Here is a 25,321-nt window from a genome sequence, read left to right as displayed (position 1 = left end):
CTTTACTCCATGCACTCTCTAGACTGGGTGGTGGATATGAGGATGAAGTGCTACTGCCCATCAGCAGGGAGCCTGGTCCCTGACCTGTAATGTCAGCAGGGTCTGATTGCCTGGCATGAGGACCTTGGAGTACACGCCAGCCTGTGCTGCTGGACTGCGGATCTCAGCACGCCAACATGTGACAGAGCTCAGCTTTGCTCTGCTCTCTTATCATCGGTGTAGGTGAGCTTATGAAGATAAGCTGCTCTGCAGTACAACTGCTGCTGCCAACAGGTGAGTTGTATATGAAAAGGCAACAGCTGACTGGATGGGTGGGAAAGGTAAGGCAGCATGAACTCACAGTGTCCCACATTACAGAGTCCTTACACCAGCAGGAGGCAACAAGACACCCTGGGACCAAATTCCCTGCTTAGTGCTTTTTCAGGCAATTTTATTATAGCTTTATTTTCTTAACCCAAGCAGTATGCAGCTGAAATATAAGGCATACTCTGGCACTGCCTTCAGAGCAGATGGACTCAAGCACCATTTGTATTCACACCAAACTATAAACTGCTTGTGCCTATCACCAGGATGAGGGGGAAAATAGTCATGCAAAAGACTGATTGACTGGGGCTTACCTGTTAAATGCTCATAGAACAAGCCCAATGTGCTATTTTACATCATAAAACTCATGAAGAAGTAAATCCATCCACACAGTAATGAGCCATTATGGCTCATTAGAGGCTCAGCTTGCAAAGTCCAAAGTGTACAAACAGGCATATAGGACAAATCTGAACTAAGCACTGTACCCTGCTCTCTGCCTGAACCAACCCCTTACATGTATCTGGTAAATGATTTATAAACCTAAAGATAACAAAGTATAAAACTGTATCACTCTCTTCACTTTACAAACGAAACCCTTTCTGAATAGTTTGCCATGTCTCTGAAAATGTTTCAAATTTTGGTGCCTGCTCTGCTGTTTACAGGTAAGCGCTTGGCATCCTATCTCATGTCATTCCCTTCATGCTTGTTAAATATTCAGCTGGCAAAACCCCCCGTGTTAGCACTAGAACAGCACCAAGGGAAGAGAATTAACTGGAAATCACTGCAGCAGGGACATACAGGAGAGTGGGTGAGCGCAAGATTGCATGGCAAATTCTGTGAAATATAGTTTGATTCTGCTCCTTGTGACTACTTTTGAGCCTTTTACTGTTCATGTATGAGGAGGAAGGATGCATTTCTGACTGAAAGGCATTCTTACAGGATGATTTCCTGAACTGTTAAAATTGTAAAAAGAGCTTGATGCTGTTTCTACAAAATCTTCTTTAAATATTATTCTCAACATTTATTGTTTGTAGGAAACAATTTCACAGGCATTTATAAGGACCCAAAATAATCTATTTCACAAGTGATTTCTGGAATACCTGGCTTGAATTTCTTAAGGGGACTGATTGTTTTAAAGCACTCAGGCTGTCTGGATGCTGATCCTTCAGAGCACCGTGTAACCAGAGCATCTACAATCAAGACTCAACTTGGACCAAAGCAAAAATGGATGGGGCAGGGCTACCACATGCTCTTCCTGAAGCAGCACATGCTGGTAGAGTCACTGATCAGTGATGCACATGCTGCAGGATTAATTTGTTTCTCACAAAATTAGAACAAACCAGGCAGGCAGTAAGTGACAGCTGACTTCCCCAGTGATTGCCTGCATCTTGAAAAGATGGTCTATCCACATGCATGCATTAAAAGCATTTCTTAGATTTGAGTGCTCCAATACACATGCAATAAATACATGATGTCAGTAGCTAAGGCAGAATGAGGGAGACAATGATTAATTGTGGATTATTGAAAAACATTTTGTAAATTGGGACCACAGTCAGGTATAATCTCTCTCTCATGTGTTGAATTCATTTCCATGCCAAATGAACCTGAGTTTTGGCTGCAGTGAGGCTCTGTAGGGAAATAAGGAGATGGAAAGGGACTTTGTCTCTGCAAGTTTGAGCTCACCTATAAACCTTTTCCCCTTATTTGTCCTTCCTGATCTGCAGTTGAACTGGTACAATTCCTGAGTACTTGCCTATCTTCTTGAACTTCACCTCCTTTCCACTGAAGGCCATTTATAGCACAAACAGTGTCAGCTGAGGCCAAGCTGGGAGCACAGTAGCTTGCAGCCCCTCCTTTTGGAAGACTTTACTTTCATCTCTTTTATGTCTCTTGTCTTCTTTACTCTCTTTTTCAGGTTTCTATTCTCCAAAATACATGCAGAACTACTTATTACTAGTTTATAATGAGCTGTTAAAAATTTAATTGATCACACTCAGTTCAGTTTTTCATTAATTGTAAATCCTTTCAGCAACAGTGGTGGGGAAGTAAAATAGAGACTATAAGACTGTCATGAGAATCTTATTTTTCTTCATGCCGTCAATTCAGCTGCTATAAATCACTCCTTATAGTAAACCACGGTCACAGTGCTGGGAATAGGCTTTCTGGACCTTTGGCTTTAGCCTTTGGAGAGTGCAATAGCAAGGGATGAGGTAGGAGTGTGATGTCTTGGCACTGAGATAATTGCTGAAGTCTCCCAGGTGTCTGATGGGGGTGTTTTGCCACAAATGGACATAGAAAGGAAATCTCAACAGGACCCACTGTGTGGACCAATGGACTAGTACTTTTTCTAATACTCTGCTGCAGTGGAAGTAGCTCCTTCCCTAGGATTATTTAGGAGTTTTGCCAAATTGCCTTGCCATTTACCCATGCCTGAAAACTGTCCTGACCCCTGGCATCATCACACATATTGAATATGTTCAATAGCTAATTCTGCATTAAGTGTCTGTAACTTCTCTGCCTTTGCTGATGTGGGAATGAGGCTGATGCTATAGCTCTAAGGATTGTTAATGACATCTCTTGAACCAGAGAACTCTTTGTGTCCTGTGATATAAAATTAAGAATTGTCAAAGAATAAAATCTATTTTACTTCAAGCTTGAAAAAGAAACAGATAAGGCCAAAATTTCAAAGACTGAGTGATATGGAAAGAGTTGAAGCACTTAACCAGTGACTTTAAATCTTGCTGTCAACAGATATTAGCAAATCTGACCAATTTAATTCTATTCTAAGGCTTACTACCATCCAAACACTCCAGGATACAAAGCCTATGTACATGTGGGAGGATGGATTGTAGGAGAATAGAGATAGTGCTGAAGGCAATCTTGCCCTTGAGGAGTTACAGCTTTACTAATTACCAAAGAGTAGGAGCAGGCTTGACCTTAATATGCCCATTCTTAAGGATGGGTATTATAAAAGAGTGGGTTAGTGGATAGAGAGGAGAACTGGAACTTGTTGGCTGTGCTGTGAAGAGCAGTAAGGGTTAGGTGGTCATGCAAGCGACAGGAAGGAGTCAGCTGGCTGTGCAGAAGGAAGAGTAAAGGAGTCAGTGTTATGAGGAGCTGCTTGTGGGAACTCACAGAGAGAAGGTATGAAAGATTTATAGTAAGATGATAAACTGACAGTGGTAGTCAAATTGGTGCCAAGCACCGATGCCAACAATTGGTGGTCCATACGGGGATGAGTCTTGACATGTACATGCAAACATTTAAAAAAATAATTTGAAAAAAGCAATATGCAGGTGTTACATGTAAATGCAACTACACTTTTCAACTGAAAAAAAGGTGATATCCAGGACAGAGTTGGCTTGCAGAAACCACAAGTCTGTCTTCACTGCAATCCAGCCACTTTATGCAGTGTACTGACAGCCGCATCTTGATTTCCATGGAATGGCACATAATCTAGACACATACTTGAATGAGGAGAGAAGCAGCTGCTGCCACATTCTTTTCAGCTGTTGCACTGTGGTATTCTGAGTCCTCAGACTGAGTTCTGTGGTCTGACTTTGTGAACTTGGATTTAGAAAGTCAGGTAGCTGAAGCATGGCGGGGAGGTGGTCCATTCTGGTTCATTTCTAGTCTTAGGAAACACACCTGAGCTGCAGACTTGATTTACTTTTCAAAGTTCCTAACACATCAGCATCTGCCACCTCAGCAAGGTTAAAGTTTAGCTCTGTCCAAGTTTAGCCTCTATCCAAGCTCTGTCCTAAAGGGCTGATAAGACTGACAGCCTTACCTCCATGAGATGAGATTTTGACCAGAGTCACCATAGCCAATAATAAGAAGAGTTATTAGACCTAAAGGAAAGGAGCCAGAGCAATTGCCAACTTTTGACATTTAAATTACATTGCTATTAACTTAAGCAATATATTTTCAAGTTGTCAGAGACTTGCAAGTCTTCAGAAACTAGGGAGAAACAATAGTGTGCACAGAGACCGTTTGAAGTGCAGCTAAATAACTGTCAGGTTTTTTGTAAATATCACAACAAATCAGAGATAAAGCACTTTTCCCTGTGGCAGAAGCAGACCAGGGATAAATTTTGGTCCTAAGCCTAGTGATTGCTCCTTACCACTTATACAATAGTGCTAATCTGGATAAAAACAGGCTTTGGGGTAGAGAATGGAAGAAGAAGCATATCCTATACTAAGGCAAGTTTGAAGATTTGTCTTTTTATAATTAAACTCTGCCATTAGATGTGCAAATTGTAGCCTGCCTGCTCTCCCCAGACTACTAAGCACTCAATGGCTCTTGCTACTTAACTTTTACAAAAGAAAATGTATATCAATTAAATAGGTCCCTTAGCAGGCAATTGTGTCAAAACTTAATCCCATACTCACCTTTTTGATTGTGTGATGAAGTGGATCACTGCACATTCAGCAGATAGAAAAAGATGTCTTCCTGGGGAGATTTTGTGGTTGCACCCAGCTGAGCATGTTGCTTTCTAGAAATCTATCCTTATAAAGAGAAATATGCTTCCATTCAAGTCTAGGATGAAGAGATTTTAAAGCGCAGTAATTTAAGATGTAACCAGGTTGATTTTCTATTTTGAGTGCATTTTGTGTGCTATACTGTGATATTTTTTATTATTACTTTGGCATTCCAAGATATTTGATGCGCCTTTTCATAATCAGACTTTTGTCATTGGCTTGGGTTTATATATATATATTTAAATATATTCAATGCTGGATTAAGCGCACATTTGCTTTTTTGACAAAGATGGCAAGGTTGTAATACCATCTCTCCTCAGTTTTAATCTTAGATCATAGTAATCCAAAATTAGATGTTCAGAAGGCATGGTAGCAATAATGACTACTAACAGTTTTCCCTCTGGACAATGTCTTTAGGTGCACAGGATAAACAAAACTGTCTGCTGAAGGCAATAATTACATGAGCTAAGCATCTGCTTGCTAAAACTAGCCAATTTTTTTCTATAATTTGCTTTCCATGTGAGAACACTGAGCGCATCTTCACAAGATTATGAAAGGAAACATTCTAACTGGTAGCAGCTGATACAACTACAGCAATAGTTCACCCTCCACACACGTTCCTCCTATTTTCCCACTGGGACATTTATATCTAAAAGTACTTTTCAAATGAGATGAAAACAGTATTGAATAATAAATAAAAAAAAACCCAACAAGAATATACAACATGTCTGGTTGCTCTTTATGGTGAGTTAACTGTTTCAGTACGACTTGAAGTTCTTAATTTTTTGCAGCTCAACTTTACGCACTATGAGCCATTTTTTTTGACATCATCCACCTGCTCCTAATTCCCTCTAGTCTCACATTAGATGCTCTGAAATTCCAATCTCCCGGGTTGTATGCTAATCTTCTACAAGACACACTTCTTCAGGAATAGTCTGTGTTTATAAAGCAAATCCTTCCACAATATTTTGCTAAGCTATTCAAAAGGAGGGGGGAAATTATACTCAGCCCAAGAAACTTAAATTGAGGCAAGACATAGTTCATTTGATGAAAACTCTACATGGTATTCAGAGGGGCTACTCAGATGGAGACAGCTGGTCTGATGACCCCAGGTCTACATTAGAGCTAAGTGAAGACCTTGCTTTCTCTGAGCTCTGCCAGAGTACAAGCAAAGGTGCAGCCACACCGAAAGACCAACAGGGCTAATTCTAGTTATGCTAGAAATTATCTTGCTGGAGTTTTTCCAGAGGTGAATGAAGTTTGCCATGTTCAGAGACTTATCGTGATCTTCACATCAAGATGAAGAGAGAATGAGATGAACCTGAAGGATTAGATGATTAATATAAAGGCACTTACCTGATTTTCTCTTGGTACTTCTGCATTTTTGGAGTGCCCCAGCAGCTCAGGACTAGTTCTGGAGAGACAGCTCCCAGGAAATGAAATAGCAGCTAGAAAAGAATAAGAACTGGGTGTCAGCATTGACAAGAAAAGCCAAGCGCAGTGCTGGCATACCTGCCTCTCCTCAAAGCCGGCGAGTGCATATCAATCAAAGTGAATACTGAGCATAGTTAGGGGTGGCATTTCTCATTGGATACAGATGCAGCCAGAGCAGCCTGTATATTAAGAATTGACATATAATAATCTGAAGATACAGCTCTCTGCACCACAGTAGCCAAGATAACACCTCACTGTCCCACCAGTGGAATGACAAGATCACTTTTGAAGATGCTGGCAGCAAGGAAAAAAATTACAAGAAGTAGAGCTGCTTAATGATATTCTTTTTTTTTGCAGCTTATTTCAAATTTGGAGGGCCAGAGCACATAATGGTGATAAAATGTAATGTCTAATGGCCCTTACAACTATATGTATATTTAAAGAAAACAGAAGCCTTTTAATGAGTCAATTTCTGATCCCAGTTCAGTTATTTCAGTCCAGAAATGTAATCATGAGCTTACAAAATATTTAATTAAAAAAAAAATCCCCAAATTCACTAAAGAGAAATTAGCAGCTCATAGATTTTTCTATTGGACAATAGTAAATTGCCAGAAGAATGTTGAAATTTGGCACAAGCTTAGTTTTCTCTTGTGCAGCTCTAGAATACAAGTGTAGCAGCTTAATAGACATACACATGAAATACATTTTCTTCTTTCCCAGCCTTCCACCAAATGTCTGAATTTACTTTTTTTCCTGGAGTTGGTAACATTTTTTAAGATGGTATTCCTTGAAAACTCCCTACCCTAAAACTTCTAACTCCAGTTTATGATTATAGTAACTTGGAATATGTAGAAACTGAAGTAGCAAGGAACTACTGGGACTGTGATTGCTTGCTAAGTAACTTTTCTAAAGTACTATTTGATGTCTATATTAAGAGCAAAGATTACAACCATCCTCTTTTTTTTTTTTTTGTTCATTACTGTATAACTAAACTCTCATCTTATTTTTAAGCATTTTTGGCACTGAAAAGAAACAAAGTGAAAGGGAGCAGCAAACACTCTAGCTCACATACCTTCTACCTGTATGAATTCAGCAAACATTTTCTTCTATTTAAAAAGTAAAAAGCAACAATATTGTAGATGATCAGGAAAGCCAGCAATAATTACCAATGAACTGGATTCAACTAAATTGCATATGAAAGCAAACATTTGATATTCCCAGTTAGATTTTTCCCCCTAGAAATTCAGGAATCAGGGTTTTGGAGAGCTGTGAGTGTGGTTATGGCTTGCCCTGCTGAACTCCTACTCTAAGACGTATTAGAAAAGAGTTCAAGTTCTTGGCCCATCTGTTCCAAGTATGTGCAGGTCACTCTCAAGTGTTCCTTTAAACCCTCTTGACTAAATTGGAGCACAGCTCTTTACAGACACTGGCCTCAGCTCAGCTGATGGATCTGAGCTCCATCTTAATCAGTGGTTCCCTAAAAATTGTGTGATTTGGAGTGACATGCTATTTTGGACTCTTTTATCCCCAAATTGATTTATGTCTCAAACACTCGAGACTAAAAAGAAAAGGGTTTTTTTTCTGTACCAGGACCTTTCATATGAAGCTAAAGAGGAATTCTGACCTTTGTCTTGTGAAGAATATTTTTTTCAAGGTCTGCAAAGACTCCTTCTGCATCTATGGTGACCTCAGAAGCTATCTGAAGCGATGCAATAACAAGATTAGCAGTGCAATATCTTCTGTTCAGAAAGTAATTTCCAAGCTTGCAATTTCTATGTTGATACTAATGAGAGTAAATATCACGTATAAATCAGGAGGTTCAGAAACCATAGATACATTCATAGGAAGAGTTAGTGTTATTTAAAAAACTTTAGGTTGTCAGCACACCTGAGACTAGTTCAATTACAGTCTAAGAGGATTTTTGTAACAAAATTTTGCATTAAAAATAAATTAGTGCCTTAATTAAGTTGTAACTTTATTTACTTCAGATTCAACAGCAAAATAATGATTTAGAGCATTTCTTTTATTAACTTCAGGCCTAAAAAGAAATTTTTTTTCTGTTAATCTAAGGTAGGACCGCCTTTGATTTTTATTAAATAAACTACAGATTCAAAACCATGTTCTGTGGATATAAGTGTAATATTGAAGTGCACATTCTAACATATTTTTATGATCTTACAAATATTTATCAGCTTCTGTTTCGAGCGTCCTTGGAGCACCCTTTCTGGCAGAAGAATCAGCAAATCAATTCATGAGGCTCAAACGACACATACCATATTCTCCGAGCTACTGGGACTCAGGCAGCAGCCAGAACACGTGGGCATACACTGTGGCTCAACAGGTATCTTCTTCCTTCCTTGTGCAGCACCTACTGAGAAAAAGAAAGCATGGGTCTGGAATGAATGTGTAGCATAAATGTCAGGAGAGGAAATTTTTCTGATTTATCAACATGGGCAAGGCTGCTCAGTAGCCACAGAGAGTATTTAGTATTAAAGCTCAGAATATTCCTTTCTTTCTTGATCTATTTCAGATTAGTGAATCATGGGCAGCTTTGAGGGAAACAGCACAATACTACATGGACTTGGACCCTTTTGCCTTTGATCCTTCCACAGCTGTGTTCGATGGGGTTTCTCAACAGAGCATTTCATAGACTCGGAGCCTGTGTGTACCTAAGTAAGTACAGCTGACCCCTGCAAAACTGCTGACAATTGGTTTATAGTCTTATAACCTGACACAGTGAAAAACCCAATTGTATCTTGAAAAATTAAAGAAGATTTGTTTCTACTGTCCATGTTTAATGGTTATTTAAATGCAGTCATTTTATTGTGGCAGATTCTTTTTTAAGTGTGTTTTGGAAAAGCTCATTATGGTCTTAAAGAATATATATCCTTTTAAAAGTACACAGAAACTAAACTGCTTCCTATAGAGTTGATTTAAAAAGCAGACAGAAAGCAATTCCTGAGGAGAAAAAGAAAAGATAAAAAACCACCATCTATTTCAGTAACAAAACTATATTCAGTGTGGAATAAAACCTCAGCAGAACAAAACAGAATGAGACATAGCAGTTGGTAAAGGCAGTATTTATAGATTGGCACAGGAGTATGTGAAATGAAGTGTTGCAAACTGTCTCAGAGAAATTGTGCTAAAATTGGACACATTTTTGGAACAAAAGTTTTTCAAGTTTAGGGAACAATTACTAAATGATTCAGTTAGACAAGCACAATACCCACATTATTCCTGTGGAATACTTTTCTTGTGAAGATACTGCAGTCCTTAAAAATGGACAGGAGTGGGTACAACTAACTCTACAGTTTCAGTGTTTAAAATAATTACTAAGACAGTAATCTGTCAGTCTGACTGAAACCACTAATAGGAGAATGGGTAAATTCTAATATACTTTGAATTGAATATGCTTTGAATTTTATTGACTTAAAAGTACCTTTCTTTTTGAAAATGAGTTTCATTTTGAAATGCAGCCTTTGAAAAAACCTTTTATTTTTTATAAGATAGGAATTTGACTTGGAGACTCTGAGTGAGCTTTCCAGGACTGTTCCACCTGAAAAATGATACCAGTTTCACTTACTCTGAGCAGAAGCAAAGTAGGAGAGAATAGCTAAAAACTATAATTTACTTTCCTTCCTGTTAAGGCTTCAGCTGGTGCCCTTGGGCAACTGGAAGACAGCACCAGGTTATTCATTCACAATTTCTCATACTGATATGGGTGGATACCAGCAATCACTTCTGCCTTATGACAAATTTACCTGAAGATACTTTATTCAGTTTTCTGAAAAAAGTCCACTGTCTTTCCCATCAGAAAAATTCCTCACAGAGTAAAGCCCTTCGTCTAATTACTGGTTGTGCATCCATGTGCCTGATGGCTGTGATTGCAGCAGCTGCCAGGCAGACTCCAGGATGAGTTATGCCTCCAGAAAGATAATCCTAATTATTGTCATATGACAGGATTAAAGCCACTTACATAAACACATTTGCAGGCACTCCCACTGAAATATGGTTATGATTTCAAGGCAAGGCTAGTTAACTCACAGACTGAAATAAACTTCCCAATGCTATTGTGACAGGAATTGACATCTAGAGTTTTGAGAAGCTATGGTAGCAAAGAAGCATCAAGCTAGAAGTTGCAAAGACCATTACTGAAAAGTAGAATAATTCTTTTCAACCTTATTTTTCTTGATTAGTGATTGTTCTGAAATGGAAAGCCTATACAACCTATGCAGGAATCTGGTTCAGGGGCTGTACTTCCAAAAGAAAACATTTGAAAAAGCTGGCAAATCTGAAGACTACAGCTGTTGACAGGATCTTTAAATGAATTCTGTGATTTTTTTTCTAAAAGCAATTTATTCCATCTTTCGAGCAACAACATCAGATCCTGCATGCTACTACTACTGCATCCTGCATCCTACAGCTACTACTGGGACTCACCTCCAGCAACCAGCTATTAAATCTTACATATCTTGTATTTGGCCATGTTAGGATATGGCATGTTATGTATTTGCCATTATGTATTTGATAAGATGACTTTATCTCATCCCACTTGAGTCTAAACCCAAAATTAACACACTAATTCTCTGCATAAATACTGCATATTTTATATTCATAAGTAGAACTGAGATGTAGGTCATGGTAAATTAACTAAGAAGTTGGAAAAAAACAACCATGAACTTTTAGCAGGTTGGGTTTAAAAATGCCTAGTGTTTTCAGGTAAAACATTCTTTTGACTAAACAATTGTTTGAAGACATACATTCCTGCTTCTGTGACTGAAAACCATGTTTTTATTTCTCAGTATTTTCCTTAAATATGAAACATTTTTGAGACATGAATAAGAAATGAAAGTTGGTCACTTTGGATGGATGAGAGGAGTGGAGTACATTTTCTTCAGGTATACCTCTGTAGTTTAAGTGTGTTTCCATTTTTTCAAGTACTAGTAGTAGGCGTTGTAGTACACATTCATTCATGTCAACGCTTCTCTTTCCTCATTTAATCTTCTGTACTTGGTCTTGAATGCCAAAATGAATTGAACTCACATTTCTTACTGTGAGTTGTTTTTTCTTTCTCCACAGAAATAGGAAATGATAGAAACATTCGTGGCTCCTTTCCTATAAAGAAAACGGTGGTGACGAATGTTCTTTTTGTTCTTGAGCTTGGAAGTTTCTTGGTTCCTATTAATTAATGTACCTTATTTCAGAATGTCTTTGAAGAGAGGATGAGGCTTCCATGTTTATTTTATATGTTATTGATATAATGCTAACAATTAACAGCTTTGTCAAACTTGGTCAAAATTTCTGCATGAATGAAGATGACCTGTTGAGAAAAACAAAATGCATGGTAACCTTATGGCAGGGTAGGTGAAGGAAGGAAATTTTTGCTTGATTTTTATCCCCAAAGAGCAGTTTCTGTATGTTGTCCTTTCAGGATTCTTTGTGAATATGGACTGTACATTAACTGGAACAAATTTGAAGATAATGTTGGATCTTCTAGAAAGAAATCCACATTCTGGCTTTTTGGCAATCTCTACCACGCTTCTAGGTATGAAACTATCCTTAGGCCATTATGAATTGCCCTGAGTAGGACAATGGGCCTGAAATTGCCATTATTCTTTAGCTGAAGCTGAAAATTCATTAAACACTTGAAAGAGATAAATGAGGTGCAAGTTCAGTATTTGCCATGTAGGATTTCACATCTTTAGTCACACTACTTAATTATGAATAGTTCATTCAAAGATAAGGGGTGACAAATGAGGTACAGACTAAAAACCTCACTGGTTAAACACAGTCATGGCCTGTCCCTGCTGCCTGCCCTCTCTGCACTGGTCAATCTTGGATAAGCTAGGACTCCAGACCCTAAAAATTCCAGTATTTTCCTCAGGAGCAGCACAGACATGATGGAGTTACTGAAAAACTTCAATTTATAGCAAAATGCAGGACTGTAAGGATAAGCATTGTCTTTTATTTTCAGTGGATGTGCATTAAAATGGCAAGGATGCATCTGCTCCAGCTGAGCATCTTGCTGGTCCCAGAAAGTTGCAACTCTGCAGGCATTGATGCCCACACCACTTGTGAACCAGTTCCTGAAGTACTGCTCTTTTCTGCCCATCTCTCTCATTGTTGTAGTTTCTGCCAAGGCAGAGGTTTGTGATCTATCTGTGCATTAACTGCAGTTTTCAGGCCTGCATGTCAAGTTAAACCAAAATGGGGGTAGTTCAGGAGCTAGTTTGCAGACAGACAGTAGACGTCCCTGAAGTGGGAATGACAAAGTCCATTAGTGAGGTCGAGGGCAAAGTGAAGTGCTATCAGCTACCATCTGCTATCAGCTAGTGAGGTAACTGCCCAACCCTTATGAGCCATTTTAGGGTTGTCAGAGCCATAAAATTTGGAAAACCACTGTCTTCTGACACGAGGACAGTCTTGCACAAGGCTGGCTTTGCAACCAAAATGTCAGACAATGCCAGGGGATGCAATTTGACAGATCTGTTGTACTTAGACATGACTAATTCCTTTAAAGGAGTTGTTCTGAAAGCCAGAGACTCAATACTCAATCTGCAAATCCATAGCTTCAAGCTAATGTCAGTAATTCAGATAATTAATCTTGCTGAATTAAATGGGAAGAATTGTGCACGCGTGAGTAGCGGTGGAGGATGAGGTGCTTATTTTGTGTTATCAAATACATGCCACTCATGATAATGAGTAAATGGCTTTCACAGCATTTGAATATTAAACAACTTCATCTGCATTTATTAATAACTAGGGAAACTATTTATCCTGTGAATTTGCTCCCCCTATTTATCTTCACATATTGTTTCAGCGCTTAACCACAAGTAAAGCTGGACCCTTTTCTGTTGACTTTTCCAACACATCTTTATGTTTCCACCCACAAGTTTTATCTCTTTGTTTTTTCTACACAGCACAGCTTTTCCTACACAAGCAATACCTTAGCAATGGCAAAACCAAAGAATAGCATCAAACTAAAGAGAACTTCAAGTGTATTTGTGCTGGTCATGTGAGTGGAATTACAGGTCTCAGGGCATTTTGCTTCTGGTGCAATGGAGAGCAGTATTTATTACTATTTTCTGAATACTGCAAGTTTTTTGAGGAAAAAAACCACTAAGCCACACAAATACCAGAGCTCCTGAGGCTAGAGAGAACAGAGTTCCTGTGAGAGAGGGGAAACGGGCAGAGAGGAAGAGGAGTCACAGGAAGCTAGAGTCAGGTTTGTCTCTGTGTAGATGTTAACTGGATGGATGCAGAACATCCACCAGGCAGCCTGATTTTCCAGCTCTTTCTGACTCATGTGAACACAGTGACTAAAATCAACAGAATGACAGAAATCAGGATTTCCAGGTATCTCATGGTTGATATCTATCTCCAGCAGCAGCTTTTTGCCAGGCAAGGCCCTTACAAGGTATCCCTCCCATGGGAGTGGCAAGACAGTCATGCTGAAAATCCTTCCTCAGAGAACTTGCCTATTTCCCCAGCTTCTCGTATCCCTAATTTTCCCAATCTTAGAAGAATCAAATTGTCTTTGCAATCTCTCCTACTCTGTCAAGTTGAATTGAAAACAGCCCACAAGTTAAAAAATTCCTGTAGCTAGACAAACATAAGGGATAAGCATGCACCTACAGAGACAGCATGGTTGTAGGAGCCTTGCTTTGTTAGGGAGACAGAGAAGGGATTCACTGTAGTCAGACATGAGAGGAGAAGTAAAAAACCTGTCACTTCAATAATAATTGAAGAAAAAGATTAATACTCCATAGCTTTCTTTTAATGAGAAAAGCAAGTAATTCTGAACATAGTGAATAAAAAACCTGTAGAATCCAAGTAACCTATATATAACCTACGTTACAAATGTTGAGTGTGGGATAAGTACTAAGATACAGCTTTCTATAAACTCAGCAGGTGATTATATAGAGGTAATGAGAAAGAACAACTTATTTTATGACCTGAAATGGTTTCTTCAAACAGAACAGTGGCAACTGGTATTCAATGAAAGTTCTATGCACTACTTCATCACTGCTGTAGTTCATGTGATTGAACCTGGTCCCAGATAGTTTTAATACATAAACCTTTTGAGCTTGCATCACACTAATACTGTGCCTTGCTTTACATTTGATCTTCTGTTGTCTTAATTTAAACCAGAACAGCTGAGACAAAATTCTCATCTAATCTACACCTGCTGCTGGCTGCCAGCAAGAGTGAGCTGTGTTCAAAGCAATTTATGTTGGCTGATTAAGTATATAAACCACACACCTGAGGCAGGTGCATTGTCAAAACCACTTAATGTAGAATGTGAAATAGATTGTTAGTGTTTTGCACCATCCATAGGAGAATGTGAGCTCAGTAGTTAAAATATAAACATAGAAAGTTATCCAAAACCCAAAAAGTTCAGCCAGGAAATAAGCAGTCTTTGTATGTGACTATTATGTTAAGTAAGCGAACATCAATAATTACAATTCTGCCTCAAAAGACTGTTGAAGAGATATGAATTTCAAACAATATTACATCAAACCTGCAGAGCCTCCTTTCCTCCAGCTGCTGAAAAGAGGAGCAATTCCTTCTGTGAGAAGGAGTGGTATCAAGCTGGATATCTGTAAAGGTGATCAGTGGAAGGCAACACGGCAAACATCTGTTCCCTTTGAGTCCTAGCCCGAGCCACATCCCATTGCAGCCCTAGGCAAGCTGAGAGCTGCAGCTGACTGTCTTAGAGACAGAACAAGTACTCATTGAGATTTGGAATGCAAATTTAACCACCACCTCCCAAGGAGAGCAAGTTTTCCCTATGCCAATGTTAATCCAGACAGGGATAGGGATAGGGAGGGAAGAAGGGACAGACAGATGAATTTCAGCCCTCTAGGGTCAACTCCTAAAAGCTTCTTTCTCTATGAGGCATTACAGTATAGTCAGCTTGGAGTGACACTTCTTATTCACCTCCTTATTCCTGGTCATAGCAGCCACTGCTAAGGTGATTTCATGCCTGTCACTGCCTCTGTGGCAGAACTGAATTAGTATGTAAAATCCTATCTGAATAATTCAACTATGTCCTGCTTGTGATTGAAAGCTGCTGTGCAGTAGGGAGTTCACTCAAGGAAGGCTTATAAAACATCCTTACAACTGCTGTCAATCCTATTATCATAAATCCAAGGCTGGACTGTGCAAGGTGCAATGAGAAGGCAGTTATTGTGACATCTTCAAAATGAAGGTAGGACTATCTAAGGGCAGGAAAACAACCACAGAAAGAAAGTGACTCAAAAGAAAATCATGGATGGTCGGGGTGGCTGCTCAGCACTGAAAAACAAGTGATTTGGTAGTTATTTAGAAGAAATACTTTAAAAATATTATTTGTAACTTCAAACTGGCTTTAGTTGAACACAGCACTGAGAACTATAAAATGCTGCTTCCTCTTGGTGTCTCTGTTGAAATATTTATGGTGCTACCCTTGCTGTGGAGTTCAGGCAGGAGGCTCACTGCCAAAAGATCTACCACAAGTTTCCTGATGGCCTGGGACCTATACAGCCCACATTAAACTGTGGGCAGGATGCAGTCTGAATTTTCCTATGGTACCTCATAAAGCAACTACATTATAGCAAAGCTACATGCGCTGACTTTTGGTTTTTAATTTAGAGGACTTGCAGTAATGAGGAAGAACCTATTTAAAACATTTAAATAGTGAACTTAAGAGGAACAAAAATTAAAAAACCTCCATGCTTTTACTGATAAATCATTTGAAACAATTACCTTTTGCTAAGTGTATAAACAATTCAATATTATACTTTGTGGATAACAGAATTAATTTTTCTACAAATAACAAAATAACCTCCCATTTCATTATTCAGGATTACACAGTTTCCTACTCCTTTCTCATCCTCTCTGCCCCAAGCTAAAATCTATTTTCATTCTCTTAATAATTGCCAGAGGATTACATCTAGCCCAAGTACAACTACAGGTACTGTTTATAGCAACCAAAGATTACTCTGTGCCTCACTAAAATGTCCAGGCTACCTTGATCTGTCAAGTCAACTGTATCAGGAACAGCATATGCAGCAGCAATTACAAAATAAGAGAATTACAAAAAAGTTGCTTCTCTTGAAATTATAGTTTTTATAATTCAGGCATGCTAGTCTGAAACCAGAAAAGGAAGCTGAATGATTTTGAGAGAATTGCTTATCAGATGGACAGTGAAAGCTTTGAAATTACTTTATTAGTGGGAGCAGTGACAACTGAGGACAGGATCTTATTTGACAGAATCTTCCTTTTCAGTTCTTAACTAACATGTAAAATTGCATGCTGGAAATGGAGGGGCAGTTACCAATGCATGCTGAAAATTTACTCACACCCTCCTAAAATCAGCTTCTGAAAGAACTATTAATGAGCTAATAGAGATTAACACAGAAGAAGGCTGTACCACCTGCATTGTAGCCAGTTGATAAGAAGAAATGAGTCTCAGGAGAACCACAAACAGAAAACTATCTGTCTTAGAACCTCACTAGACAGCCTGGGCAAGCCAAGTTTTCTCTGAATCTTTTTCAGATTGAAATAATCTGCCCTGAAATCTGATAGCTTGAGACTGCTGCTCATATCTAGATGTCCAGAATAGGAACTCTCAGAGAAATGTTTTGAAATTGTCAGTTCTAGTTCTGAGTAAGGATTGAAAGTAGCTCTGTGTCACTAAACTGGCTAGCAAAGACTGGATCAGTCCTTTGCATTTGACCCTGGTACAAGTGATACATCTTCTCGTACAAGTCTTGCAGCATCAGGACTCAATTAATTTAGAGTTGATCTTACCACCCCCTAAAATTGGACATCCTGAAACGTGTGTGTTTCAGGCTCACAGAAAATGTCTCACAGCACTGAAGAGGACAGAAGTGAATTCATTACCTTTCTAGTACCGATGTGCAACAGCCCTACCAATCATTATGCCCAATGCAAATAATGAATTGCATTTCTGTCTCATTATCTTGTGACAGGATTGTTAACTTGAGACTAAACAACAGTTCTCTAGAAAGTCTCCACAAGGACAGGCTATATACATATATCTATATCGATATCTATATTTATAGATGCCTGATTCATTTTCTTCTTTTCCCCACTGGCTAGATTGGAAGCTAAATGGAATAGACCAATAAGAGATTGCTAAACTGTGGGCTTTAGAGATCTCCAAACTTGCATTAATGCAAGTAAATATATACCACGGATTTTTTTTTCAAATCCAGAAAAGTAGGCTGTTAAGATGGCATAACAGTTCACAGTGAGAACATGGATTTCTAAAAGAGGTTGGAAAGTGTCATCGAATAACAAGGTGATAATGAGGCCTGAGGCTTTTCCAGCATGTATGGATGTCCTGCTAATTTGGTATGGCAGTGCCTCCAGAAATAATTAATAACAGCAGTTGTACAAGTACTTCATCAGCAGAAACATTGGAGAGTGCAAAGATTGCACAGGTAGAATAGAACGATCCCTACAATAGACAGATACACTAAAATGCTAGCAGTGTCTCCTTTAAGAGTGAAACTCAGTTTTTCATTTTCATCTCTTACCTGGGCTCAGTGTCACTGCAGAAGGCTTGAGTAATTTGAAGAAAATAAGAGTTGTGATTTTTTTCAGTTGGGTTTATTTTAATTTTTATTTATTTTATTTATTTTATTTTAATTTACAGCTTTTATACATTTCAAAAAATATTTCTTAGAAACTACATAATCGTATTTAATCTTGAATGCCAAGCTGCAATTTTTACAGCAGATCCTGTTGTGTTGTCTGCTTTTGGAGGAGTGAGCACAGGTCCTACTGGGCACTCACCTTATTGACCAGCAGAAGAACAATTAAAATTTTCAGCCCACAAATATTCATGCATACATATACATGTCACTTGAACTCCAGTAGAAAGTTGAATGAAATCTTTACTTTCTTATGCATAGATAACCATCTGAATTACCTGAATTACCTTCCTTGTTCTAGTAGAGATGCTTTTTAGCACTAACCCTCAACCTAGTGGCCTTGGCACATATAGAGAAAATACTTTCTTTAAGCACATTCAAAGGAGATCAGGTCAGTCAAAAGGACATGAAATTAATTTAAATCTGCAAAATGGCTTATTGAAACTACAGCTACTTCCAGTATTCTATAGGCTACAGCTTCTGGACAGAGTTTCATTTTGTCCCACAAAGTTCCAGATTGGTTGGATTAAATTCACTGACTTTTTCTTCCTTTGCATAGCTCTATAACAATGGTGAGAGAAAGAGATTCATCCAAAAAGAGCCTCAAATTTCTAGAACTACGTGGGATGACTGAGGAATTTCTTCTTGCAAGATGACATCAGTTGTGGAAGTCATTCAACACATCATTAAATAAAGCTCAAGTCTCAATATTAACACCTTCTGTAAAGCCCAAAACACCTCTCAAATCAGCCAATAATCAGCCTAAATCAATTGGTTGCCATCATGCCTAGTGACAAGAATTAGTAATGAACTGCATGTATTTTTTCTGATTTAGTGGTTTGGACAAGCGTTTTAGTGAATTTTTGAGCTGGTGGTATCCACTAGAAACTTGGGCAGATGAACACATTTCACATTCAGGTGTTAATGTTGATATGTCTGGAAAGAGAACAGAGAAAAAAGAAGGTGTTACTCCTTGGTAAGTGTAGAAACAGTTAAATAACATGGTTAAACCCCAAATATGGGTCGTTTTTGCAACACAAATACTCCCTGAGCTTCTCCTCCAAAAAGGAGAGCAAGTCTTTATTTAGTGAAAGCACATCATCCTGAATACATTGGAAAGAAATTTGGCTTGGGAGAGTAAAAACTAAATCAAAAAATAAGTTTGTCTCCTTCCAGGAGACCAGAGCATCCATGGGAGTGAGTGAGTTTGGCTGGGAAGAGCTCACGTCTGGCAGATGCAGCCTGGAGCTGGGGCACAAAGAAGCACAGAACAGGCAAGGAGGGGAAGTGTCTGCATGAGGCAGCTGAAAATAGTGAAGCAGAAGCACAAAGTGATCCTTTAGATTTAGTTTTAATAGAATTTGAATAGAACTTTAGTTTCAAATTTCCTTGCATTTCCTTGCAAGGACTTTTATGAATATTTGTGCCAATGTTTCCATTTTTGGATGCTGCAGATGAACTCTTTCAATCAGTGGATTGTGGGGTAACTGATTGTGAGATAACAGCTAAGTGTCCAGGCAGTTCACACAAAAAGGTGCAGTGAGCAGGAGGGCAGCAAGGAGAAAAGATGAAATGTGCCATGTGTGGGTGGAGGGGAATGGGATTCACACAAACGCTGTGATTCTGATCCTGTTGTCTGGGAATTGGAAACTCATGTGGCCTCAAGACACAGAAGTTAGGAAAAAGTAGGAAAACTTAATGGACTAAAAGGATTGGAAAATATTTCTCTTTCAAAAAATAAAAAGTCTGGATTTTGAACATTTTTCATCTCTGTGCCTTTGAAACCTTCACACTTTAAAGATCTTGCACATAGAGCATTCTTTCCCAGGAAATAACTTATGAGTTTTGTATGCTGTTCCTCTAAAAGACATATTTTCTTCTTTTCTTCTCCCTCTCGAGACATTTTTTTTTTTTTTTTTTTGGCTCATGGGGAAGACCAAGTGATTCAGTCACCCAGCAGAGTATTAACCATTACACAAGCCATGATAACCTTGTGTCACTCTGCTGCTTCCTGAAAGGATACCACACAGGAGCCTTTATCCAAAAAGGGCTCAGGTTGTGCTCTGGGATTACACACATGGCCATGGCTGTTACTGCAAAGATCTCCCTTCCTGGCAGGAGGAAACAAGAAGAAATCACAGAATCAAAGGATATCCTGAGCTGGAAGGGATCCACAAGGATAATCAAGTCCAGCTTCTGGCCCTGCACAGAATAACTCAAAAAATGGGAAGTGGCATCATCTTAAACTGTACTTGATGGTGGAACCATCATGTACATGGGGAAGGGCTGGGAGGTTTTGCTTATTTGCAGGCCTGACATAAAGCAGAAAAAGGCATCACACCAGCTTGGACAGAGAAGACTGGGGTAGGGTCAAATTGGGGGTTGTGTTTTTTAAACAAGGAGCAGGGTGTATGTCACCACTGGCCTGGACAGGAGAGGATGGAGCCAGACATGGCTCTGGAGTGGCAGTTCAGACAGAGCTGGGAGGCCCCATGAGGTCAGAGGAAATGGGGACCACCCACTCTTCATTTGACCTTGCAGAATTTGTGCAGAGTCCAAAGAAACCTGTTTTACCAAGGCTGGGTAAGTGCCATCAAGGAGGAGACAGCTGTGACTGGGGCATCACTCCTTTCTGCTCCTGGTTCCCTGCTGTCCCCCAGGGCTCCCAGCACAAGTCAGTTAACCCAAAGGGCTCCAAGCAAAAGTCTGGAAAGCCTCCCTGAAAGCATCTGAAGAACAGAATTTGGATTCTAGAATTGGAGAAGTTGTCTGGAGCTGGGTGGAAGAGGGATCATACACAGTACATAAGTCTGTTTACAACAGGCTATTGCTCATGTAGTAAAAGTTTTAAACAAATATTATGTTTAAAGGCCATTTTATAACTCTTGCTATTCTCCCCTTTGGAAATCTTTGACAACACCCACTGCTTAGCTCTCAGGAAGCAACTCCACCTCAAAATCTCACTTCTTGAAAGAATGGTTGCAGCCAAGAGTGAACTCCCTATTTTTTCTTACACCTCCTACACAGAAGTGTCAGGAAGGTACTGCCAAAACATTTTCTACGATGACTGGCAACTTGCTTGCATGCCAAGAGAAAGGAACTTGTGAGAACATGCAAAAGTGTAATCCTGCAATTCCCTGCCTTGAAAAAGTTTTCAAAAAATGGTAATTACTTTTAATTGAGTTTGAATATGACAGCACTACAGTTTTTATTTTAATCTAAAGCAACTCACCCATGTCTGAGTCTTCTAACTAAAAGAGGAACACGAGACAGAATGTAGTGTGCGCAGGTAAAATTTAATTAGCTAATCCCTGCTCATTATTCTGGACTGCCTTTTGTAATCCCCACGTCCTATTTAGGAAATTATAATTTCTTCTGTAGTTTAAGTGCTATTATGTACAGTCCCATCATCATTTTGTCAAAAAACCTGTCTGAGGTGAAGAAAGAATCCTGCACAGTGCTATTTGCTCATCAATAGATTAGTCAGGTTTACCAGCCTTTTTTAAAAGCACTTAGACACCATAGATCAGTATCAGCATTCTGCAAGAGCCATTTTAACTATTTCCTCCAGGTGATAAGCAGATTTCTCACAGACAGAAGAGAGCTGAAATCCCAACCTTCCAATTATTTTTTTATAAAACAAAATATTTTCTACTTCAGACCATAACTGAGGTCTTAAATTATGTGAAGATATAGGAAAAGTCTGTGCTTCACAAGTGACGGCAATGTCAGTGAGTCTTATGTCAACATCTTTTGTCCAAGTCTAATTGGACAATGATGTAAAGGTGCCACTTAGTGATCTCTGTCCTTGAAATGAATTTACTGTAAGACATGTGATGGACAGGTGTTAAAACAGAAATACTTTTTTTATACCAGTGCCAGCTTCAGTTGCACTTGTTCTGCAGACAAATAAAATATCACTAATATCAGTTTGGACAAATAAATCAGCCCACACTGTTTTGAAGGGATCAAAGGAAAACAAAACCCCCACCAAACTCAAAGAACCTCTTCACCCCACCCCTTATTGGTGCTGTTACAATGGAAACTTCTGACACATAATTCCCTCGATGAACCACATTTCCATCCCAGAGAAACAGCCATCGTTCTTCACACCTCCTCACACAAAGATGGTTTCAAGGACCATCAGAAGAATATACAGAGAACTAACCTCAAATTATTGACTTTCCAGACTGTAATCATAGTGTTCTGTTTCTTCTGAAAAGTCACTTCACCTTTGAACTCCCATCCAGCCCTTACATTTTTTTCCGAAGCTCACAGGATTTTTGCAGCAATAGATACAAGTCCACCGCAGGCTGGAGGAGGCATTTCTCTGAACTGTAACATACCACGGATATGACTTTGACAAGTGTTTAGACAGACCTGTATAATACAGTTACAGGTGAAGAAAGTAAAGCAATATTGGTCTTGATTCAGGCATACCTTTGGCTTTGGAGAAGTTAAGGAAATGCTGAGACACAGCTGAATACCTGCAGATCATGAGACAAAAGCAGAAAAGAGGTAACAGAGGTCAGTCAGCACTTGGCTTTGGTTTGCAGTCCCTCCAGCCTTGCCTGATTCCTCTGCAGTGGACACACTGCAGCATATAAGAAGAGAATTAACCATATGAGTTGCATTCTTCATCCTGCCCTGTACAAACACCACCTCAAGAGTTAGAGAAAGCAGTGGAATTGAGAGAAGCTTGAAACTGATGTATAATGAAGATACTGGTGCTGTATTGATAATTTTAAAAATTAAAAAGAAAGAAAAAAAAGCTCATTTTAAGTCACTGGAACAAACATGGTTTTCACAACCCTGTTCTCTTTTCTGCTGAAGGACGTTCTTTTTATTAAAATTACTAGTAATTAATTGAAGGAAGAGCTTCAGGATACTAGCTAGTGCTTGCTCTCACTCAAATACTGTGGAAGAAAAAATACAGGGCACCCTTCTACACATAGCCAGTAGCACTCATGTTAAGTAGCCCCTGTTTCTGGTCCCTTACATTGAAATCTGTTGGAAAGAAACCCCACATGGAAGGCAGGCCTGATGGAAACCCAGAAAACTCACAGGATACAGCAGGTGTTCAGATATATGAACAATAGGCAAATTTTTGGCTCTCACAGTGGTCACTTTCCTTTTTTCTTTTGGTCTTCTGCACAGGATTAATTTTTTAAATGATTTATTTTCAAGTCTAACGTATATGTCTAACTGCAGCCAGCAAATTCCCATTCACAACCTTACATGTGTTTAGTATTTTTGTGCTTCTTTACGTACGGCATCCTGTGTAGACAGAGAAAAAGTATTCCAAGTAGATTGCCTCTCTGAAGGGTTAATTTAAGATCTTTCTTTTTATTGTACAGATCCATATACTGTTAACCATCATAGTAGCAGACTGCCATGACTAGAAATTTCTCCCTGTTTTTTTCCTAGCTTGCCAATTAACTGCGACCACACTACAGAGGGAAAGGTGCTGTTGATGTTTGCTCATTCATGACCTAAATAAATATCAGGAGGAAATCAGTCCCACCCAAACCCCACTGTCAGGTGTGTTTGTACAGGTGTCACCAATTAGGGCAGAATTTGTCCGGCAGAAAATGTCCAACCCTACATGCTGCAGAAAACAGACAAGTTGGTTTGGGATCTCATAGGGATGTTTGTAGCACTGGCTGCAGATAGCCTCAAGGTTTGGGGAATGAGGTATTTCTTTTCTTTGTGAACTGAACATTCCTGGTGTGTGTACTCTGTCTAGCTGGGATGGAGTTGATTTCCTTCATAGCAGCCCATACAGTGCTGAGGTTTGAATTTGTGACACTGTTTGAAGTTCTCATTTCACCCTTAGCCCCTACTCCAACCCAGAAGCTGCACATCATGGAGCTGTATCACCTGCCCATCCTGCCTTAGTGAGGGCTTCTCTTCTTCTCAGCATTTCAGAGGAGGTGGATGAGCACATCAACTCATTTGTGGCACCCTTTGTAAACAGTAAAATTCCTCAGAGGAATGTGTGGCCATATGGAATGTTGTGCTGTGCTAACAGACTGGTGTGAATCCTGTTCTCGGAAACCAATCCCTCTGTAAAGAAAATAGGCAAAACAAAGGAACTCAGCAAACATGCATCAAGGATTCTCCAGATGACAGAAACTCAAAATAAGAGACACTGTTTCACATATGCTTATCAAAGAACTAAAAAGTGACCATGAAGACCTCCAGGGGCACTTGATTTACATAGAAAAGGAAGACAAAGGATGTATAAATCTAGGAGAAAAAGTTTTTAAAGACAGGATGAGAGTGTAAAATAAAAGGGTCACATGAAAGATGCCAATAGTTAACATTTCAGTGAAGGCGCTGTGGTTTTAAAAGTTGGAGAGCAGCATGGAGAGTATTGCTAATATTTCAAAACTAGCTCATAAAATTAAAATTATTATGATGATAATGATGAAAAAAACATAGTGAAAGAAGGGAATTTTAGGTAAAGAGTCTTACCAGCAACTGTCCAATCTGTTTCAGTCATATATCATGGTAAACCCTCTAATGTCACTTACATAAACGCTTACATTTGTTACCTCTTTATTTTTAACAGCTGTGCCATTTCCACATTGAACTGCAATTTATTATAAGACCACAGACTGCACCAGGAAAAGCTGTAGAAAAGCTTTTGAAAAAAAATTTGAGCAGAACACTTATCATATTAGTTATTTCTGGTAAATTCTAAATTATCTTAATTTTAAATATTTTTTTAATAATTGCACTAGAATTAGAAAGTAAAGGTATCTTCGGTTGCATAAATCCAATTTTCCACCATTCTACTGCTGGCTATGCAATTCCAAACTTTCCCCCCAGATAAAGCACTTCCCTTTAGTCAGCAGACAAAAATTAAATCTTACAAGTTTCCATATAAAACCCAAAATCTCTTTTAATTTTAAAATTAGAATGACAATATCTTGCATTTTTATTTCAACTGTATGAATAGTAACTAAGACTCAGAGTTCAAGAGAAAAAAACTGAACAGATGCACCTAAGAGTTCAATCTAGTATTCTCTCACTTTTGTACGAGCATCCTAAAAAGTTGTTCATTCCTCACAGCGCACAACTGCAGAACCTTAAGGTCATAAACTTGATTTTCATAAAGTACTTGTGTTTTCATGCCCTGGAGCCACAAGTGGACATCCTTACTTGCAATTCTACACTTATCAGCAGGAGTCATCCCCAATGCACTTTCAACACATTCCTGCCACATTTTGGCATGAATACCACAACCCAATTTTATCAGCTTCCAAAAGTGGAAGCCTTCTCATCTTCATACTGTGTGGCTCATTTCCTGTAGCTGCCCTATTTTAAAATCAGCCTAACAAAGCTTTACCAAGGCCAGGCAAATGCCATAAAAATGTAATTTAAGGGACAATACTGCCTTGACCTGCAAAGAAGAGGGAGTGCAATGGATCTTAA

At 38.9% G+C, this 25,321-nt stretch overlaps 1 protein-coding gene and 2 long non-coding RNA genes across 18 annotated transcripts in view; 1 reads left to right on the top strand and 2 right to left on the bottom strand.

Annotated features, from left to right (window-relative positions):
• LOC135294816 (uncharacterized) overlaps positions 1 to 6,233 on the bottom strand; it is a 29,483-nt gene extending 23,250 nt beyond the window's left edge. For 2 of the 4 annotated variants that reach the window (XR_010356843.1, XR_010356844.1), the window contains exons 1-2: positions 6,141 to 6,233; positions 4,695 to 4,842 (exon numbers count right to left, since the gene is read on the bottom strand). This is a non-coding gene — a long non-coding RNA (uncharacterized LOC135294816). The remainder of the gene's footprint in view (positions 1 to 4,694; positions 4,843 to 6,140) is intronic. The other 2 variants (XR_010356841.1, XR_010356842.1) reach the window with 1 other exon arrangement.
• Positions 824 to 18,583, top strand: C2H3orf85 (chromosome 2 C3orf85 homolog). The gene is made up of 4 exons (XM_064410565.1): positions 824 to 965; positions 8,411 to 8,559; positions 8,749 to 8,891; positions 18,441 to 18,583. Exons 1-3 carry the CDS (start codon positions 917 to 919, stop codon positions 8,866 to 8,868), a joined length of 318 nt encoding a protein of 105 aa, XP_064266635.1. The 5' UTR covers positions 824 to 916; the 3' UTR covers positions 8,869 to 8,891; positions 18,441 to 18,583.
• The window catches only part of LOC135294815 (uncharacterized), a 66,676-nt gene continuing 59,331 nt past the window's right edge, over positions 17,977 to 25,321 (bottom strand). For 7 of the 13 annotated variants that reach the window (XR_010356837.1, XR_010356833.1, XR_010356834.1 and 4 more), the window contains 3 exons: positions 22,322 to 22,368; positions 22,050 to 22,216; positions 17,977 to 18,817 (listed from right to left, as the gene is read on the bottom strand). This is a non-coding gene — a long non-coding RNA (uncharacterized LOC135294815). Of the gene's footprint in view, positions 18,818 to 22,049; positions 22,217 to 22,321; positions 22,369 to 23,761; positions 23,948 to 25,321 lie in introns of all 13 variants that reach the window. The other 6 variants (XR_010356838.1, XR_010356831.1, XR_010356832.1 and 3 more) reach the window with 1 other exon arrangement.

The sequence above is a fragment of the Passer domesticus genome, chromosome 2 (assembly GCF_036417665.1).
Source record: "Passer domesticus isolate bPasDom1 chromosome 2, bPasDom1.hap1, whole genome shotgun sequence".
NCBI lineage: Eukaryota > Metazoa > Chordata > Aves > Passeriformes > Passeridae > Passer > Passer domesticus.
Note: the sequence above shows the minus strand (reverse complement) of the source record. Positions and strands in the feature narration are given on the sequence as shown.

Bases quoted from the DNA above. Each gene is read 5' to 3' on its own strand.
- C2H3orf85 (XM_064410565.1), top strand. From the start codon at position 917: ATGTCTCTGAAAATGTTTCAAATTTTGGTGCCTGCTCTGCTGTTTACA. The intron at 966-8,410 runs GTAAGCGCTTGG...AATATTTATCAG, and splicing joins GCCTGCTCTGCTGTTTACAG to CTTCTGTTTCGAGCGTCCTT. The intron at 8,560-8,748 runs GTATCTTCTTCC...GATCTATTTCAG, and splicing joins CATACACTGTGGCTCAACAG to ATTAGTGAATCATGGGCAGC.